Source organism: Podarcis raffonei, chromosome Z (assembly GCF_027172205.1).
Source record: "Podarcis raffonei isolate rPodRaf1 chromosome Z, rPodRaf1.pri, whole genome shotgun sequence".
Classification (NCBI taxonomy): domain Eukaryota; kingdom Metazoa; phylum Chordata; class Lepidosauria; order Squamata; family Lacertidae; genus Podarcis; species Podarcis raffonei.
In genome coordinates this window covers 24,234,264-24,255,333 of record NC_070621.1, presented here as the reverse complement: position 1 = coordinate 24,255,333, position 21,070 = coordinate 24,234,264, and the positions used below count along the sequence as shown (strand labels likewise).

At 41.9% G+C, this 21,070-nt stretch overlaps 1 protein-coding gene across 1 annotated transcript in view; it reads left to right on the top strand.

The window, feature by feature from the left end:
• MTMR8 (myotubularin related protein 8) overlaps positions 1-20,718 on the top strand; it is a 34,568-nt gene extending 13,850 nt beyond the window's left edge. The window contains exons 4-14 of the mRNA XM_053374056.1: positions 1,797-1,954; positions 4,022-4,150; positions 5,924-6,058; positions 6,915-7,047; positions 8,316-8,425; positions 9,146-9,271; positions 13,235-13,284; positions 15,235-15,435; positions 16,632-16,760; positions 17,666-17,792; positions 18,267-20,718. Coding sequence (XP_053230031.1) covers positions 1,797-1,954; positions 4,022-4,150; positions 5,924-6,058; positions 6,915-7,047; positions 8,316-8,425; positions 9,146-9,271; positions 13,235-13,284; positions 15,235-15,435; positions 16,632-16,760; positions 17,666-17,792; positions 18,267-18,569 — 1,601 coding nt within the window. The 3' untranslated portion in view covers positions 18,570-20,718. The remainder of the gene's footprint in view (positions 1-1,796; positions 1,955-4,021; positions 4,151-5,923; positions 6,059-6,914; positions 7,048-8,315; positions 8,426-9,145; positions 9,272-13,234; positions 13,285-15,234; positions 15,436-16,631; positions 16,761-17,665; positions 17,793-18,266) is intronic.
• Positions 20,719-21,070: the final 352 nt, after the last annotated feature.

The window sequence follows — 21,070 nt, the reverse complement described above, 5'->3', positions numbered from 1 at the left end:
AATCTCTTTCTTATAACTTGAGTCCAGTATTCACATCCTAGCCTCTGGAGCAGGATAAAACAAGCTTGCTTCATTTTCCATGTGACAGCCTTTTAGACAGTTGACAGTGGCTATCATATCTCCTCTCCATCACCTCTTCTACATGCTAAACATACCCAGCTTCCTCAACCGTTCCTTATAAGATTTGGTTTCCAGGCCCTTGATCATCTTGGTTGCCTCCTCTGCTCACATTCAGCTTGTCATCCTTCTTAAATAGTGGCACCCTGAACTGGTCACAGTATTCCAGATGTGGTCTGACCAAGGCAGAATAGAGTGGTACTATTTTTTGATACTTTATTGCGGTCATTGACCGTAATAAAAGGACTTGACGACTTGAGTGGTACTGTCACTGCTCTTGAGCTGAACAAGAGACTTCTGTTGATGCAGCGTAGAATAGTGTTATTTTTTTGCTGCTGCATCACACTGTTGTATCATTTTAAATTTGTAGTCTACGAAGATCCCTAGATCCTATCTGTGTACAATCCAGATGTCCCCCATCTTCTTTTTGTGCAGCTGGTTATTCCTGCTTAAGTGTAGAATTTAGGGTTTAGCTTTTTCTATTTTATCTGTGTTTTTGTATTTTCATCTATAAGCCACCTCAATTCCCAGACTGGGGGGAAATTGGATGGTGATGGTGATGGTAATTAATAATAATAATAGTGGTATTCTAAAATATATCCATGGGTCTTTCACAATAAAAACTTATAACCTCACAGAGCACCAAAATTCTTTTTAACAATAGTAAACAATAAAAGTATCAGTGGTTTTGTTTTGTTTTGAGAAGGAGCCTAAAGGCCTGGGCAAATAGAAATATTCTTTCTTGGCACCTAAAAACCATGTACCTCCCATTCAACCTGTTGCAGAAGCTTCATGAAAGTTTGTTCTTTCTTTTAACAGTGGAATGGACAATCATATGTATATGTAGATGAATAGGAGGGAACATTGGTAAATGTCGTGTGAATTAGTAATTTAAGGGCTTTTTTCCCCATGGCTGGGGGAGGCTGTTAAAACAAAATCTGAAATTGGAACAAAACTGAACACAAAGGAAACCTCTCGATGAGGATAGAGGAGAAATTTGTTCTGTTTTACTGCTACAGCTCAAACATCAGCTGGATAGCTCAGTTGGTTAGAGTGTGGTGCTGATTATACCAAGGTTGCAGGTTTGATTCCCATATGGGACAGCTGCATATTCCTGCATTGCAGGGGATTAGACTAGATGATCCTCAGGGTCCCTTCCAACCCGACAGTTCTGTGATTCTATTTTACCTAATTCACACCTTCTAAACCAAAACACAGTTATCCTTTTAGATTCACACTTCTCTGAATTGTGATGCAGTTTTTTGTAATGCAGTTTTCCCACCAAAAATGTGTATATAAAAAAAGCACATGTTAGAGGAACGTGTGTGCAAAAATATGTATAATAGTGAATGAACTGTCCCCACCCAGACCCCATAGAAAATAATTATATTAGGGGAATTGCCAAAAAAATGAGTACAGATTTTGTGCTGACTTGAAAAGAAAAGCGTATGCCGTTTTAAAATGGCACATTTATTTATCTATTTTAAAAAAGCATAAATAAAGCACGCTGAGCCTAAAACTGGAAAAACAAGTAACCCAGCAGAGCACATTTGCAGAGTAATCCATCCCTACTCCTGATTCCACTTGTGTGTGTGTATGTGTACCTGTGATTTATGAAGGATTCTGGCTTACACAATCACTTAACTTTTTCCTCTTTCAAAATTGTTTTTGTGCTCTAGTGAAACCGGAAGAGCTTTATGCATTCTCTTACAATCCCAAAATGCCCAAAGAGAACCGGGAGATGGGCTGGAAGCTGATAGATGTCAAAGTAGACTACCAGCGCATGGGGATTCCAAATGACTATTGGGAAATAACCGATTTTAACAAAGACTATGAGGTAATTCCTGTTCAGACAGCAGCTTAATGCAGTGTTTCATTCCAATGGCTCGTTACATTTTTCATTTTAATTTTATTCATGTATTTTTTATTTTACTTGTGAGCTGCTTCAAAAGATGAATATCCTTAAAGGCAGGATATAAATAAGCAGAAGAATACCAACTATTTTCCAGTGGCAAATATGCCTTTTTCTGGGCAAAGTGCTTGAGAAGGTGTTGGCAGTCCAACTTCAGGCATGCTCAAAGGAAGCTGATTGCTTGGATCCAATCCCTTCCAGCTTCAGACCTGGTCGTGGCACTGAAACAGCTTTTGTCATCGTAGTTGATAACATTTATCAGGAGAGAGATGTGGAGACTGTGCCCCTGCTCCTACTCCTTGAGCAGTTTTTGATACTGTTGACCATAGTATCCTTTTGAGGCAGCTCAGGGAGGTAAGGGTTGGGGGCACTGTATTTCAGTAACTCTGCTCCTACCTCCAGGTCCATTTCCAGAAAGTAGGCTACTGTTCAGCACCATGGAAGTTGTCCTCTGGTATCCTGCAGGATTCCATCTTATCCCCCATGCTCTGGTGACTGGGAGTGGCTGCCGAGACCATATAACACCAGTCCTGAAAGACCTACATTGGCTCCCAGTACGTTTCCGAACACAATTCAAAGCGTTGGTGCTGACCTTTAAAGCGCTAAATGGCCTTGGCCCAGTATAACTGAAGGAGCATCTCCATCCCCATTGTTCATCTCATACACTGAGGTCCAGCGCTGAGGCCCTTCTGGCGGTTCCCTCACTGCGAGAAGTGAGGTTACAGAGAACCAGGCAGAGGGCCTTCTCGGTAGTGGTGTGCGTCCTGTGGAACGCCCTCCCATCAGATGTCAAGGAAATAAACAACTATCTGACTTTTAGAATATATCTGAAGGCAGCCCTGTTAGGGAAGTTTTTAATGTTTGAAGTTTTATTCTGTTTTTAGTCCTCTGTTGGGAGCCGCCCAGAATGGCTGGGGAAACCTAGCCAGATGGTTGTGGTATAAATAATAAAATTGTTGTTGTTGTTATTTAACATCTATTTGAATTTTCTGGGAGCTGTTGTCATGAGATTTGGAGTGACACGTCATCAATATGCAGATGACACCGAGAGCGTTACCTCTTTGTTCCCTTTGAATCAGGAGAGGCGGGTGAGGTGTTAGACCAGTGCTTGGAGGCAGTGATGGAATGGATGTGAGCCAGTAGAATGAAGCTGAATGCTGAAAGTACAGAGGTGGAACCTTTGATTTCTGGGGGCAGCAGATAAAGAATCTCAAAAAAGAAAACCAACCCTAAAACCCCTTCTATTTTCCCTTTACTCTTAACTTGGTTAAGTATGTCTTAAGTGATTTGGACATCCCATGGATGGGGCTCTGGAAGGCTGGAAAGCCATTTGGAAAAGGCCCATAATTTTATAAAATAAGGTTGGATATGTTAAGGAAGGATAAAACTGAACTAATTATGCATCACTTGTTTTGGGATACAAGCTTTTATATTGCAATAAGGTGTATTAAGGAGATAATAAATCTATGAGAAACAGTACAAGGTCAGGGAGAAAACCTGCTCTTCTCTCTAGCCTTGCATTCTATAAAAGACTGTTGAAACAAACCACACATAAAAGGGTCCTGTAACACATCTCCTGAAAACAGTTACTGTTGGGTTTGGTGAGCTTTCCCTGGGGAATTGTACAACAGTGAAACTACAACTGAAAAGGTCTGACTTGTTAATCAAACTGACCTTACATGTCCAGGACACTTGCAGAAAGATCACTTGTAGAAGACACTCTTCTAGATCATAATGAACAGTAATGTTGTGCATTCTGTCAGTCAGAGCAATTTAGAATGAGTGTTTGGTGCTTGCTTGTAGCAATAGTATCTTACTCCTGAACAAATACTGCTAAACACCTTAACACATTTGCAGTTAACTTAGCTTTAATATCAATGTTGAGTTGTTAGAGCCAGCAGCTGCTAATTGCAAACCTGTAATAAATGCCTCAACAAGTTAATAATTTAAGATTCCAGTCCTCTCTCCATTTCATTTCTTTTTGTATCTTAGGTTTGCAGCACATACTCTCCAGATCTAGTGGTGCCTAAAGCAGCTACTAGGGCAATGGTGCTGGGGAGCTCAAAGTTTCGAAGCCGGGGTCGGATACCAGCACTTTCCTACTTCTACAAAGAGAATAATGTTAGTAACACATGCTTTGCTTTTCATGGGGTTTTGGTCTTCCTCCATAGTCAATCCCGTCGTCTTCCTCAGGACTCAACCTGATTGTGCTGTATGTGTAGACTAGGGGTGGGGAACCAATGGCTCTCCAGACATTACTGGACAACAGGTCCCATCTTCCTTGATCAGTATCAATATTTGGAGCTGAAGTCCAACAACATGCAGAGGGCCACAGGTTCCCCACCGCTAGGATAGATCAAGCCTTGGGCAATGCTTATTGATACAGAGGGCAGTCTTGTCTTCTTGTACTGAAATTGCTACCTTGAAACTATTTTAGCTTTACATTTTAAACACATGTAAATATTGCTCATGTCTTCTCTCTTCCTCTACCATACCATATGACTTCTTGGCAACATTTTACAGAAGTGGCTGGGCAAAATAATTTTGGCCATGATTTATCGCTTTACGACATAGCACGGCCAAAATTATTTTGCCCAGTTTTGGGGGGCCCATCCTAAATTGACTAGATGTTCTTTTTTCAGAATTTCATTTAGAGAAGAGATGAGGAAAAGCAGCTTCTTAAAATTAAATATTATTACAGTTTTAAACTGGACTCCTAAAATCAGGAGCCTGGAATTCTGATTTTCCAGCTGGGTTTCATCCACAATTTGTGGAGGGGATGTGGAGGTGAAATGAGTAAAGTTAGATGGTTCAGCAACTACTGGCTCCTGATGACTATTAGCTCTTGGCTGGCTGAGGCATGTACAGCAATTTTTTGGTGTCTCCTTTTCCACACACACCCCACATTGTCCTAGGGAGACAATGCAGGAATGATGGGGAGAACCAGCTCCTGGCTATATGCACCTCAGCCTGCAAGTGTTGGTGAAGTCTTCAGTGCACACAGATGCCTTGGCTCTGGCCTTGTGGTGACTCAGTGGGGGCCTTGCCAGAATCTCTTTATGGGAAACCCCATGGACAGCAGTAAGCTTCTCCTCTTGGTCTCACCTGAAACTCTCTTACTCAGTTCCATTTTGCACAGAACTTGGTGGCAACACTTCATTCAGATCAATTCAGAAGAGCATTTTTCTTCTTGAAAACTACAGATCTGGTTATGTTGGGCAATGTTCAGCTAATTATATTTCAACTCTGCTAATCTCAGCTTTTTAAAACAGGAAATAGCTTGCAACAGAGAACCCTCTTTTATTCATTGTTGGCCTGATTTAAATGGCACTGGTTCTCATTGTGGAATAAAATGCTGAGCATTTAGCTTTTAACTTTGCTGTCCTTGCAGTGCCCTAGGTTCAAGTATGGACAGAATTATTTTGTTACTGCATTTGGGGGGAACTTCCCTTGGTTGGTGGTATATGCGTTTTCATGCCAGTATTCTGGTTACTCAGCATTGTCACTGGTTTGGGAGAAGAATGATGATCAAAAGTAAATGGATATGAGGGTGATGATCTCATTTCACAAAAGGCACTGTCTCATCCAAAAGGAGGTATTCTTGGAATTAAAGCTGTTTCTCCTAACCCTCCTAAGCACTGGCAGGCCAGATAAACTTCAAACAGCTGTTAAAAGATAAATTGGTTTCCCTCCCTACAATTGTGTCACTTCTGTATACTCTCATAAAAGTTTCTCTCATAATATTTATGCATGTTGGTAGACCAAGGCAATTGCTTAATACACTGCTGCTTCTATCTGCAAGTGGTGGGTGGAGAAAAGCAGGTGCCTTACTGCACAATTCTGTGCTGGAGAACTTCTTACCTGCTACACGTGACATACTCTTGTGTCTTTCAGGCTGCAATATGCCGTTGTAGTCAGCCCTTGTCTGGGTTAAGTGCTCGTTGCCCAGAGGATGAACAGCTGCTGCAAGCACTTAGGGAAGCTAATCCAGGAAGTCCCTTCATGTATGTTGTAGACACAAGGCCAAAGGTATCACTTCATGGGATCTGTGGGCACTTGTGTGGTCAACAACTCTGACTTTGACATTGCCTAAACACAGTGTGGCCCTAAAGGGATTCTGCTAGGGAGGGGAATCATTACATCCTTTTCCTAGTTTCATGGGTGGGCCTTACATAGTCCTTGGACTGTTTCATGTGGACCTTGGGCTAACTTCTTGCAGGTGATAAGAAGGAGGGAAAGAGGAGGAAAGAGGTTGGCAAAAAGATAGAGAAGAGTGTGACCTGCTCACATTTTGTTCTTCCCAGCCCACCACTGCATGTACCTCCCACAACAGATTATCCACAAGGGAATGTGGCCATCAGCAGAAAAAGCGTTACCAGCTCTTGACACTACTGATGCTTCTCACACATGCACAAAAGGATCTGCCAGTCACTTCATATTTGCTACTCAGTTAGTATGCCTTTTAAACCAGCCTTCTGCAACTTGATGCTCTCCAGATGTTTTGGGCAGAAACTCCCATTAACCCTAGCCTGCACAATGGGAGTTATGGTCCAAAGCATATGGAAGGCACCAGGTCAGGGAAGGCATATTTATCTCCTCTTAATCGGCTGCTACTTGCAGGATGTGGCAAAAAATACTGACGATGCATCATTTAATATTTAGCATCCCTAGGGGAAAGAGGAGAACATTATTGTAGGATTGTAGCCTTGCAGTTCTGATAATGTTCTAGTTTCTGTCTTAGAATTTTTTGTGAGACACCACACTGTATATAGCATGAATTCCACTTTTTAAGTTACTTTTTCAAATAATGCTAAAGAGGGCCAGTGGGTGTGTATGTATCAGAAAGGGCTGTGCATAATCATTTTTTGCTACCCAATTTTTCCAGCTGAATGCCATGGCCAACCGAGCTGCTGGAAAGGGTTATGAGAATGTTGATAACTACGACAACATTCGTTTTAAATTCATTGGTATCGAAAACATCCATGTTATGAGGAGCAGCCTGCAGAAGCTACTGGAAGGTGTGTTTGGTTTTTTTATTTTGGCTGGCCACTTGCGATGATCACCTGTTGAGCTACTTTGCTGTAAGACAAGCAATTACTGTAGACACAGGAGCCTGTGTACTCTGCAGGTGTGGGACAGGCAAGAGATTAGGAGAGTAAATAACCTGGCAGCTCTCCCGGCTTGCTGAAGTGGCTTGCTGGTGTTACAGCTTGCTCTAAAAAGCAATATTTAGAGAGATGAAAGCTGGTGGGGGATAAACACCTGCATTTTAATTTTAAAGCATATTGAGAAAGGAGGGTTTGAACTATTTGAGCTGCAGAGTTCAGAGTCGTCCTTGTGAAATCAGAAGTGACCAACTTCTTTATATGGAGGAGGAGGGTCGAATCATTCCTGGCCAAGCTGTTTGGAGGCAGGATTCTCTCCAGTCATGATATCACCAAGGGAAATCTGATCCTGCAGGGTGAATAAGCTGGCTTTCTGTCACTTCTCACAAGCTGCCAACTGAATCAGAACGGTACCTGATGGCACTTTGTTGCACACAAGTTTGTGTTTCCACTTTGGAGGGTACCTTGTGAGGTGACTGGATGCCCCAAAGGCTTTTCACCTTTGGTACATAGCAGTGATGGAGTGCCTCTTTCCATTCCAGCCTGCCCAAGCATTAAGGTTTTCATATCCGTGGGTTGCATCTCTTGGAGAGATGCATTATGCATCTGCAAAGGATAGGGCCTTCTTGGTGGTTTTGCCCTGGATTTGGCATACCCTCCCACAGAAGGGACGAATGGTGTGTACTCCTTTTGCCACTTCGTTTTGGATTAATATTCCTCAGATTTTATTCCCATCTCATTTTTATTGTTTTAATATTGTATTGATATTTAGAATTTTTATGCACACTGCCCTGGAATCCATGCTTGAATGAAGTTTAGGAATCTGCAAAATATTTTTTTTTAAGCGAAGCACATAACCTGATAATATTAATAATAGTAATTATTATTTTATTTATATACCACCCAGCTGACTGGGTTGCCCCAGCCACTTGTGAGTGGCTCCCAAGAGATTATTAAAAACACAATTTTTGCTTCTCAGTTAACATGCCTTTTAAATCAGCCTTTTGCAAGGTGCATGGCTGAAAGACTCCCTAGTTTCTGACTACATGAAGGAGGAATTTATATTGGGTAGCAATTTCTGAGTGGCCTTCACACAAACAATTTCTCAATGCTTGGAAGAAACTTCCATAATGATAGAGACAGTTGTATGTTTATCATACCTTCCGCTTTTGTTCCTTTAGTGTGTGAAACGAAATCTCCTTCAATGAGTGATTTCCTTACTGGCTTAGAGAACTCTGGCTGGTTACGGCACATTAAAGCTGTAATGGATGCTGGTGTCTTTCTTGCTAAGGTAAGGCCCACCTCTGAATTTCCAAAGATATACGTTATCAGAGAAATGGGAGAGCAGGAGTGAAAGCTTTATTGCTTGGGCTGTGCTTGGGCGAGGCAGATCTTGAATGAACACTAGGAAAAGTAGGTCTTCTGTGTTAAACCTGTCATAGTTCCATGACTTTTACATGGAATTGGCACTTCAGTGTGCTCAAGAGGAGGCAGTTCCACTATTCAGCTTGGTTAGGAAGTTGTTCAGTGTTGGGGCACTCTTAAGGACAGCAGAAAAAAACTAACAGATCGTTAAAGTCCTTGATGGCAAGAACCATAGAGGGGAAATCATAGGTTTGTTTTTTCATATCCAGGCTATTAAAAACAAATGGAGGGCCACCTACTTAAATGAGGGGTGTTGGAGGGGGTCATGTGTTCTGTAGGTTAGGAATGGGAAACGTGGTGCCCTCCAGATGTTGCTGAACTCCCAACTCACATCAGCACCAGCCAGCATGGCCCACAGTCAGGGATGAAGGCAGTTGTAGTCCAGTACCACCTGAAGGATCACAGGTTCCCCATCTGTCCTCTAGGCTCCACCTGCTTCATAGTTCATTGTTTGGCCTTCTCTCCATATTGGTATCATGTAATCCAGCATTTTATTTAAAGCAGCAGTCAAAATACTTTGCTGTGAAATGTTCAGGAGGTTTATATGGTATGTTTTTATTTGTGTGTGCCATCTCACCTGTCATAGGCAGTGAAAGATGAAGGTGCCACTGTCCTAGTGCACTGCTCTGATGGCTGGGATCGCACTGCCCAGGTCTGCTCAGTGGCCAGCCTCCTCTTGGACCCCTTTTATCGGACCTTTAAGGGATTTATGGTAAGAGCAGGAGAAGATCTGTCTTCGCTTTTTTGTTTTTAAACCATATGGTCGATTCATGTAAATGGTTAGAATTGGTCTATGTGTAAACAAATCCCAATTAAAGCATCTGATTGCTTCTGTTGAATGCTTGTAATCTAATTAATTTGAACAGCGGTGGGACTGGGGGATTCTGATATATCATATATGACATGCCCCTTGACTTCTTTATATACAGTGGTACCTTGGGTTACATACGCTTCAGGTTTCAGACTCCTCTAACCCAGAAATAGTACCTCGGGTTAAGAACTTTGCTTCAAGATGAGAACAGAAATCATTCTCTGGCAGTGCAGCAGCAGCAGGAGACCCCATTAGCTAAAGTGGTGCTTCAGGTTAAGAACAGTTTCAGGTTAAGAATGGACCTCCAGAACAAATTAAGTACTTAACCCGAGGTACCACTGTATTTTCAAGCAGTGATGTGGGGTAACCAAGAATTAACCAAGAATGCTAGCTGATACTGAGATTGTTTCATTTATTAACATTCTTTGAGAACTGAAGTGAAGGGTTGTACTAGGTTGCTTATTAGCACTCTTTGGGTTTACTCCCCAGTTTTTACAACAAGATACTTTTTGAATGCTATAGCTTTATAATCCACTGAGGAAAAAGGCTTAAACCCTTCTAGAGGAACTGTGCTGGGGGACTTGTGATTTCAAATTCCTGTAATGTAAGCTGCCTTTTAGGATTATAAAGTAAACAAAGTTAGCAACTATATGCATCAACTTATGTCTGCCTGATATCTGCTACTGCTACTCGACATAGTAAGGAAAGAATTACTGTGCAAAATGCTGAAGAATTACTGTGCAAAATGCCCTGTATGTTAAATCACAACCAGCATTATTTTTAAAGCTTCCTTACACTTATTAGGCAGTTAAAATGCTGATTTTGAAAACACACACACACCACAGTGAATGCAGGTTTGCTGTCTAAAAATAAACAGCACAATGGATGACAGAAATATGACTCATTCTGGCTTCAGAGATTTCATTACATATTGGCTATCAGATTCAAATTCATATTTGTGTGGCTTTATTAGAGGGTAGATTTATTTTGAACGAAAAGAACGATATTAAATATTGGAATGTGTTGCTGAATTTCCATATCATGGGCTCCACACAGTCAGGATTCTAAGTTGACGTGGTCTGTCCTACATTAGAGATGCATATGCTCATTGTATAAGCACAGCGTTGCCGACAAGCATTTCATATAATTAAAGATACAAGCGTATGTGCGGCACTGCATAATCTGATCCCAAGGTGTACCTCAGAATGCTTCCAGGCACTTAAAAAATACTCACTGGAGGCATTTCATGATTCTAAATGGTTTTTCGGTTTTTATGTCACTCTGAGGTTGACATAAATTGGTCTTCGAGGAGATGAGTCATGCATCTGTGTATGTTGTCTGTTTTCTTCCATGGGAGGGCTGCTGGAGCAATCCCATATCATGTAGAAATGCTTGTCTTAGAATTGGAAATCTAAGTGTGTGGCAGTGTTGCTTTTGAAAGCAAAAATCACTTGTGGGAAGGGAAATGAGGATTTTTCAGTTCTACTGTGTCTCCACATGCATTTCTTCCTTGGGCATCTTTCTAGAAGCCCTCCTGCAGAGGAAAAATTGTAAAAGATCTGATAAATGTTGCTTTGCCATATTAACAGTCCTTTAATAGGCCGCTGCTTCCCTTGTGCAGAATGAGGTAGTAGAATTCTGGGCTATACCACATCAGTCTGAAGGTGTTGTTGTTTATTCTTCCCCCTCCCCTATATAAAAAAAATCCTATAGCACACTAGTACATTAGGGAAAGGGCTGTGTTAAAATCTCTCATGGTGAAGTGCTTGTTTATTACATGCTATAAGCTTTCTGTGGAGTGGGAGTGCATTCAAGAATATGACACATACATGATGTGGTATAGTTTAGAATTATACTGCCTCATTCGTCATGTATAGCTAGGCACTTAGAGCTATTTTGCACACAATGCTCACCCTATTAAAGCATCTCCATGACGCTGATGTTCAGAATTCTTGATGTTCTGATCTTGCCCTGAAACGACCTGCATTTGGCAAGAGCTTCATGATTTAATAAAGAACTGAAATTGCTATGATATTCCAAAGGTTATCAAGCAGCTACTTTTCGGGTAGTAGAGAGATACGATTAACGATTAAGATCTTTGAATTGACCATGTCTTTATTTATTGATGCTAGGCTTCTCATTGCTGCTGTTTGCTGCCATTGCTGCACTGGACCCTTTTAAAGTTAATTAGATATACACCAATGGTATAATAAAATCAGTTCAGTTATTCACAGTGCAAGAGGAACAACTGGCTACCTTTTTGCCTTCTGTTGTTTTACATCACGCTGTTGCTTTCATAGTAGCTACCATTTCCCACTTCTCCCCATCCCAACTCCTACGGTAAATAAGCTACCATGGATGGAGAAGAGGGTCCCATGAGACCCTTTACTCCATTCTTCGTAGCTAGTTTTCATAGCCATTCCTCCACCAGTGGATATGATTTCTACCCCCCCCCCAAAAAAAACTTAAGCTTTCTCTGTATTTAGGAGGGAGAAGAACCTTTAGAAATCCTAAGTGAAAGAACTTCAGATTGATTTGTGTTAGTGTAATTTGTTTATATCTGAACAATATTGGGGAGAGCATTGAGGAGTTTCCTGCACTGAGGCTTGAGCTTATTGCTGCTGCTGTTCACTATCTTGGTTATTGGCTTTATGTCCCACTGTTCTTCCAAAGGAGCCCAGGGGTAACAAACATATCCACAATTTAAAAGCAAAAGCTGTTGTCCCCCCAAAATGCTTCACTGCACTCTGCCCTAGAAACCTTACTCCCTTGTCCTCTGTCTAAACCAGTGTATCCGAAACTTGTGTCTCCAGCTGTTTTTGGACTACAGTTCCCATCATCCCTGATCACTGGTCCTGCTAACTAGGGATGATGGGAGTTGTAACCCAAAAACAGCTGGACTCTCAAGTTTGGGAAAGACTGGTCTGGATAATTTGCATCCAGGAGGACACCCTTGCCTTATTAAGAATGACTTGCAGCATTTGAAATGGACTGCAGAACACAGTGAGAGCACACTTAAGCCCTGTCCCAGTACTCTCAGGAAAAGGGAGTGGGGTCTTCTGTTACTGAAAAATGTGGGCTGAGGATTTCTTTTCCCTCTTCCTGCTTCAGAGCCTCGTTGGGTTAAAATTTGCCCAATTCCTGCTCCAGATAGATCAACCATTGCTTGCAATTTTTTAATTTACTTATCTGTATAGTGCTTTAAAAAAAAAACCACACACCTCTAAGCAGTTTACATAAAATATACAATAATCTGATTTACATCCTATCCCCTTTTAAAAATGTGTTTTTTGTGGGGGGGTGCTATTGGGTTGTTGTTATTTTTATTATGTATTTTATAGTTTTATATCTTGATTTTATTCTGTGAACTACCCTGAAAGCCCAGGGTATAGGGTGGTATAATAATAATAATAATAATAATAATAATAATAATAATAATAATAAATAATTAAATAATAAATAAAATGCAAACCAGAGTTAAAAACCTATTACTGTAAAACAGAAACCCAAAATATAAATAAAACCAGCAGTTAAATATACGTTATAAAATAATATTACATGTCAGCTTTACATACTGTAGTAGGCTTGCCTTTACAGAAAAGGTTTCAGCAAGTGCTATAAACAGTACAGCAAGGACACCTGCCTAATGTTAATGGGCAGAGTTCCAGAGTGTAGGTGCTGCCACACTGAAAGATCAAATGGACGGTGTTTAGGCACAGTTGGTTTTTCCGATGGACCTGACAGCCTGGTCTTACACTTGTTTAGCCCGAAGTAAGTCCTGATGTTCTGCCCTGAATGGTGCCACTTATTTTTCTTTGTAAGCCACTTTGTAATTTAATTTCTGTCTCTAATTTATCATTAAAGGTCCTGATAGAAAAGGAATGGATTGCAATGGGCCACAAGTTCTCACACAGGTAAAATCCAAATTGTGTGCTAAGATTAGAATGTCTGGAAAGGGGATCCTTCTTGTATATGCTCTTCTTGGCCAAGTGCTTTCCGTTGATGTTACAATGTGGTTAAGGGGCTGTAGTATGACTAGGGACATCAACATTTATATCCCTATTCAGCACTGAAGCTCATTGGGTGACTTTGAACCACTAGCTTTCAGCCTAACCTACCTCACAGAATTGTTGTGAGGATACAATGCAGAGAGAGAAACTCTGCATAGCACCTGATGAACTCCTTAGAGTGGAACTGGTACAAGGAAAGATAAGGACTTGTGCTAAGAAATTCCACAGATAAGACAAACTTCTCTAAGCGCTCTCCCATCCAGCTTAGCAACTGGAGTTGCTTGGCTACAAAGGACTACGAGTTTTTACACTCAGTCCTGCCTTTGAGGTTGTGCAGCTTCTCTAAACCCCTCACCAGTTAGGTATGTAGGAGGCTGCTTTTTTCTAAGTCAGATGATTGGTTCATCTAGCTCAGTATTATCTACACAGGACAGCACACGGGGCCTTTTTAAGGCCTACCTTGAGACAACAGAGATTTAAAATGAGACCTTTTGCATGCAAGGTAGATACTCTAAAACTGGGTTGTGGCCCATCCCCAAGCATAACCTTCTCAGGCAGGGGTGGTGTGTACACACACACATGGGAGTCCTCCGCTTATTGAGGGGTTTTGTTCCTGGTCACTGCACACATCATCAGAACATGCACAAGCAAGTTCCAGCCTGTTCTGTCCCCGCCTTGCCCCCTTTTCTTACCAGAAACAATGCGCAAGTCATTCACGCACATGCTGGTCGTGTGCAGGTGGGGAGTTGCCTGTACGCATGCGCATACACACACCACCCCATCATAAAATATCAGGGTAGTGTACAACAATATAGATGAGATAAAATATAATATAAGAACCAATAAAATGCTTTGAAAATGTTTCTATCCACAAAGTTTCCTCACACAATTTAGAACCCTGGAAGATCATACTCTTCTTACCCAGTTCCTCCCTGCGAGCTCTGCGCTAAGCCAAAACTTGTTGCATGAACGTCACCATAGAAAATCCTACTAACATCTTAGTTGTTACAGAATATTCAGTGATATTGCTATAATCATTCAAGGCACCATAATAGTACTTTGATATTGTGCCTTTCCTTCAGGGAGTTCAAACTGGCACACATAATTTTACAGGCTGAACTTCTGTCTAGTCATCAGATAAGCCCAGACCTCCTTACTAATAATCATAAGGTCAGCTGGTCTATCAGAATAATCTCTCCAGAGTGTTTATTCCTGCTACTTCTCCACCAGATCATCCCCTTTCTTGATTCTCTCCTTGAGGTCCTTAAAATCTGTCTTTTCCCTACCCCCAGCCAAAATTACAGTAGAAGTTTTGTGAAGGATAACTGAATTCTCCACACCTCTGACCAGATTCTTTGGTGAAGGATGAGGATCCACTGAAGGTTAAACACCTATTGTCTTCCTTCAGCAATGCACAATTCAAAGTGTTGGTGCTGACCTTTAAAGCCCTAAACGGCCTCGGTCCAGTATACCTGAAGGAGCGTCTCCACCCCCATCATTCTGCCCGGACGCTGAGGTCTAGCGCCGAGGGCCTTCTGGCGGTTCCCTCATTGCGAGAAGCAAAGCTACAGGGAACCAGGCAGAGGGCCTTCTCGGTAGTGGTGCCCGCCCTGTGGAATGCCCTTCCAGCAGATGTCAAAGAGATAAACAACTACCTGACATTCAGAAGACATCTTAAGGCAGCCCTGTTCAGGGAAGTTTTTAACGTGTGATATTTTACTGTATTTTTGGTTTTTATGGAAGCCGCCCAGAGTGGCTGGGGAGGCCCAGCCAGATGGGCGGGGTATAAATAATAAATTATTATTATTATTATTATTATTTTGATGATACCCTCAAACTTTTCTGTCTCTCCAGGTGTGGCCATCTAGAAGGGGACCCCAAGGAAGTGTCTCCTGTCTTCACCCAGTTCATTGAATGTACCTGGCAGCTCATGCAACAGTTTCCTTGTGCATTTGATTTTAATGAGAGGTGTCTTCTTGAAATTCACGATCACGTCTATTCCTGCCAGTTCGGCAATTTCCTGGGGACCTGTCACAAGGACCGGGAAGATATGAAGTGAGTTGGCATTTCCAGCCGGCAAAATTCAGTATTTTCTCCTTTGTTCCCTGAAGATTAAAATGAAGGAATAATTTCCCTAAACCCACCTGAACTCTGGAGAGTACAGTGGTACCTCGGGTTACATACGCTTCAGGTTACAGACTCCGCTAACCCAGAAATAGTGCTTCAGGTTAAGAACTTTGTTTCAGGATGAGAACAGAAATTGTGTTCCAGCAGCATGGCAGCAGTGGGAGGCCACATTAGCTAAAGGGTGCTTCAGGTTAAGAACGGACCTCCGGAATGAATTAAGTACTTAACCCGAGGTACCACTGTAATGCTCTAAAAACATTAGTTGAGGCCCCTGCAAATGTGTATGTGTTTCTTAAATGCATTGTCCCATTGAGTCAGAAAATATTTTAGAGATGGCATTAAAGGGGATTAAACAAATCTATAAGAGAGAAGTTGACGGCTATATGGAACCTCCATGTTCAGAGGCAGTTGCTGGGTAGCTGGTAATAGCAGGGAAAGTGCTATTGCCCTTATGTCCTGCTTCACTGAGGAATCTGTTTGGCCACTGTGGTGAGCATTATGCTGGACTAGATGGACCTTTGGTTTCATCCAGCAGGGTATTTGCATAATGTTCTCCCGCATAGAAGCAGCCTGAGGTGTGTTCTTGGAACTCCATGTAAACCTTCAGGATTTGCAGGAAGCTCAAGAAGATAAGAGGACAGCTGACATTAGACCCCCATGGTGTGTCTTGCCTCCTATGAACTGCTATGCCAGACCTGTAAAGGGGGACTGTATATGGATGGAATAACAGATGACAAAGAATTTGGGCCTGCCATTGAATGTGGTACCCCTGTAATATCCCTTTGTAATATGCCAAGAAACTAACCTGTGTCCTGATCTTAGCACACCGCTCATTTCACCTCACCACCCTCGTTCTACTGCAGATGGGAAAGTGTACAATGTAATGGTGACAGTCAGGAAGATTGAAAGGGATGCTTCATGGTAGGGATGCAGGAACTTGACACAGGGCTGCCATTTTTGGTGGCAGCAGCATGTTTTATGTCACTTTTAGTTCTTTCCTATGATTGGCTGAATTGCAGCAGTTCTCTCCCTCTATAGCACCCTTCTGCTTCCCTAGATCCTTTTGTTTATATCTCCTATCATCAAAAACTGGCTACTGTAATCACTCACTTTTTATTTCCTAGAATCCTTGAGAAGACTCATTCCCTGTGGCCTTTCCTTCTCCAGAAGAAGCAGGAGTTCAGAAACCCTCTCTATAAGGGATTTGCAGCTTACAAGGAACTCCGGCCGAACACACTGCCATTTAGTTTCCAGTAAGTTGCTTATTAGCTGCTAACATGAGATTGACCAAACTGCAGGAAGCAGTGGAAGACAGGAGTGCCTGGCGTGCTCTGGTCCATGGGGTCACGAAGAGTCGGACACGACTAAACAACAAAAGTTGCTTATTGCCGGAAAGTAGAGAAACAAGGAACCTTGCTGCTGCCTTGACTCTTGAGTTGTCCCAGTGCTGATTCTGCTTTAATTTTGTAACTGCATAATGAAAATGAAGAGACTAAGGCTGCCTCCCCCAGTCCTGGTGCTCTTCAGAGGTTTTGGGCTACAACTCCTATCAACCCCAGGCATCACAGCCAATAGTCAGGAATGATGGGAGATATAGTCCAACAACATCTGGAAGGAACCAGGATGGGGAAGGCTGCTGTAAGGAAAAATTAAAATTTTATTGCTTTGCTTGACCTCAAAACAAGGAAAACGCATGTTTGAAATCCTTCACTAGAAGCAATTCCAATAGAAATAACTGATTGTGTATACTGTTGTACACAGTGTTGTCTATCAAAAGGCATGGACACAATTCCCTTGTGGCCAGAACTGTGAAAAAAGTTGTTGCCTGGGATTGTACTGCTTCACTGGGTGAAGAAGCCCCTTCCCAGAGAGAAATGTTTGCCAATGTTTAATGCTTTGTTATTGTGAGATGCTTTGAGTTCAGTGTTACTGGAATTGCTGCATACAAATATTAAATCAATCAAATGTCGAAAACTCTTTTGAATTCTGAAGTGTACCTCTTCCTATCAGATTTATTTAACATGAGGAGGATGGGGGTTATTACACCTTATAAAAACTTCAGATCACTTTCTGTAATAAGGAAACACACCTACATTGTCATCATCATCATCCCCTTCGCAGATCTTAGTTTCTATTTTTCTCTCCCCCTTTCCTTGAGGTTCTGGTGTGGCATGTATAACCACTTTGACAAAGGAATGCACCCAAAACAGTGTGTATTGGATCATCTCCTTGGCTGCATCAGCCAGAAAGTGGAGCTGGAGGGTGTTGCTACTGACTTGGAAAATGTAAGTAGTGCACAGCAATGAAATACGTGTTCAGAAAAAGAAAACCTAATCTTGCAATGCAGGCCTTCACAATACAACTGAGATTGGGAAAAAGGAGGCACTTTTCACTGGAAGGTAGGTGTGGAATTATCCCAAACTGTGCCTTAGTATTTTCATGCCTTTGCAGTCCTAGGCAGCCAGCAAAGCCAAAGTACTTGTGAAGCTTACTGTGGGCTGTGTTTTGGTTTGGTGGTGGGAGTCTTCCAAGTGCTCTGTAACTCTATCTTTAATAATGCTGTCTGCCAATTTTACTATGACCAGTTAGGGTTAGTTCAAGATGTTACCCAATAGGTACATAATATCAGCTAGGTGCTTTCCTTCCTCCATTCCAACCTGCTTCACCAGAAGATCTGATATATGTAAAGCCAATGATGCTCCATATGCTGGTCTCAAAAATGCTTTTATTCTCATAGTTCATTCTTTCTTCTGATATAGAAGTTGCCTCCCTTAGAGGGACCACTGCCAGATGAGGTTTCCATCTTATCCAAAATGGTTACTGCATCAACTGTCTGTTCCAAGTCCCCAATGCTCAACACACCCCAGGACTATGAGGATGAGCCTCCTGCCCTGTTGGCTAATGGCATCCTGGCAAGGGAGGAGGGAGATGAACCTGATCAGCAGCTGAAGAGCCAAGAGGGTCTTGTTAATCCCCGTGACATTCCAGGTGGCGACAGCAGCAGCAGCAGTAGCATCCGTGGGACCATCCAGCCTGAGGCTCAAGCAAGAAATCTCCATTGAACTGATCTTTGCATCTGCCCTGAGCCATAGAAAATTGGCAATAAAGCATGCAAGACCTGTGGCCCAGTGCTGGGAGAGCCACCTCACTCACGTATGGCTAAGTGTTGTGTTATGTATTTTGGAAGCAAGGGGGGAGGCTGGTGTTCAAAGGCTTTCAAGAGCAACCCATGGGTTTGTATGGGGCTGGTTTTGGGGCTGCCACAAATAGTTTCTGGGCATATCTTCCAGAACAGCCACACATGTTCCTTTTTCTGGTGCAAGTACACATGGCTTCTGAGGCAGGTAGCCGTTTCCAAGATGAGGAAGTTTTTTAAAGCCACAAGGTTTCAGATACATGGATTCAAAAGCATTGTGAGCTACTAGCGAATGGAAGAAAATGCCAGTCCATATTAGAGAGGCTTTCCTTGGCTGGCTTCTGACACCTTGCATGGGAATTCTATTCAGTGGCAACATTGGGTTAATATTTGCTGGCCCCTGCACATATTTTTGTAAGCAGTTGTGCCTTTTTTGTTCTTTTTTCTTTTTTTTAACTAGAGATTACTGTCATGTCCAACCATTAGCAATGTGATGTTTTATTACTGTGATATGTGGCTGTAATGTGCAAGTTTGTGATCTTTTTTATTGATACCTTTTTTAAAACACAAAACAACCTGTTTTGAACCTGTCTTGCTGATAGTTTATATCTTTATCAATGCTAATGAGCTTGAATAATATTGTGGCATGTAGATGAAGTGGCGATAGACTATGGTCAAAGGTCTTAAAGCATCTATAGAAGTCTTGGCTGCTCAGTGACATGCCATTTAGCTTCCACTCATTCCTGGAGGTCTAGTCCAAGCACTGTCTGGGTTACTGTGCATCTTTGCTGGCATAGGAATGGGTGCACAGACTCTCCACTCCACCCCACATACAGTATTACATGTGCACAGAAACTCAGTTACATAAGACAACACATTCTCAATCTTCCTGGCTTTCAGGATAATGAATCACATGAATTCATTAACCTTGTGGAACACCTGGTTCATGCATGGAAGGAAGGAGGGCAGCACACCTATTATTCTACCATGGGAAGCCTCTTGTCAGCTTCCTAAATATCTGAGCTGGACCAAAGTGTGATTACTGTTACATATTTGAGACAAAATGGGGCCGAGGTTTCCCATTTCATCTCTTGGGAATTGCCTTGTGTGATTTGTTATTGACCTCCCAGAGTGAAGGATTTGGAAATAAAATGTATGAGTTTGTAGTGCTTCCAGTTCCACCATTATTGAAATAGATGCACAAGATTTGTGTTGTTTTATGCTTGTTAGTGGTCCACTCCTTATCTGAGTGAGTGAACTGCCACCATTCTATAGATCAGGGGTGGGGTACCTTGGCCTTCCAGATGTTTGATCCCAATTCCCATCATCCTTGGCCGTTCTCTGTGTTGGTTGGAACAGATGAGAGGCAGTTGTATTCCAGCAACAATTGGAGTGTCACGGGTTCCCTATCTTTCTTTTAATACATTCCTTATTGGGTAAAATAGTGATACGTAGGCTTGGAGATTCCTGCTGACTTAACAAGAGGAAGAACAGTTTGCACTTGCAAAATACTATTTTTTCCACAAAGCACTAACATACAGTGTAGCATCCTACATTTGTTTTTTACTCCCCATCCCCCACCCCACTGTTGTGTATTTGCAGTCTTGGCAACAGGAGTGGATCAAAGTGAAGCACTGCTCCTTGGAATCTTCTGCACTTATCCAGGGAAATGAGATTCCAGGCACTAAAACACTGTATCCTATTATGATAGAAAAAAAGTCTCTTCATAAGTTAGTCACACTTCCTGACTTGCCATTAGCAGCTGATTTCAGGACTGTGTTTTATGGAATACATTTTGAAATATTGTACAGTTATCCGGTCTTTATGACCAGCCTGGCATTTTCTCCGCATGTAATATTGCCAGAATGGTATATGCTTTGCCAGGACACTGAGCTCTGGTATTCTAATAAAGGTGCTTCTTAAGAATCTCAGCCTGGTTAGACGAGAACATTTCGCCTCACTTCCTCTTAGCCTTGCTGCTCAGAAATCCATTAACAATATGCTGCTAGAGAAGATGCAAGCTTACGCTAATGCATATTTATCTTGCTTGTTTGCTTTTTGACCTGCTGGTCTTTTTTAAAAAAACAAAAACGAAAAAACACAAAATCTTCATTTTCAGAATATAGAAAAGGGAAGAAAAGTCAGGACTTGAAACCCTAATTAAGCACCGGGTCCTGATGAAGAGAGTTGAAACAGTACACATACATAACAATTATTAGCAAGCAAATGTGTGACCAAATATATTGATGCTAATCCATAGGCACTAAAAGTCACACAAGTTGTAGTTGTAGTTCCTGTAAAGCAGGTGTGCAAAAACCTTCTCAGCCCAAAGGCAACATTCCTTCCTGGAGAACCTTCCAGGAGCCACATATTGGTGGTAAATGAAGCCAGAGCCTAAAGTGGGCAGATGTAAGGATGTAACTCTCA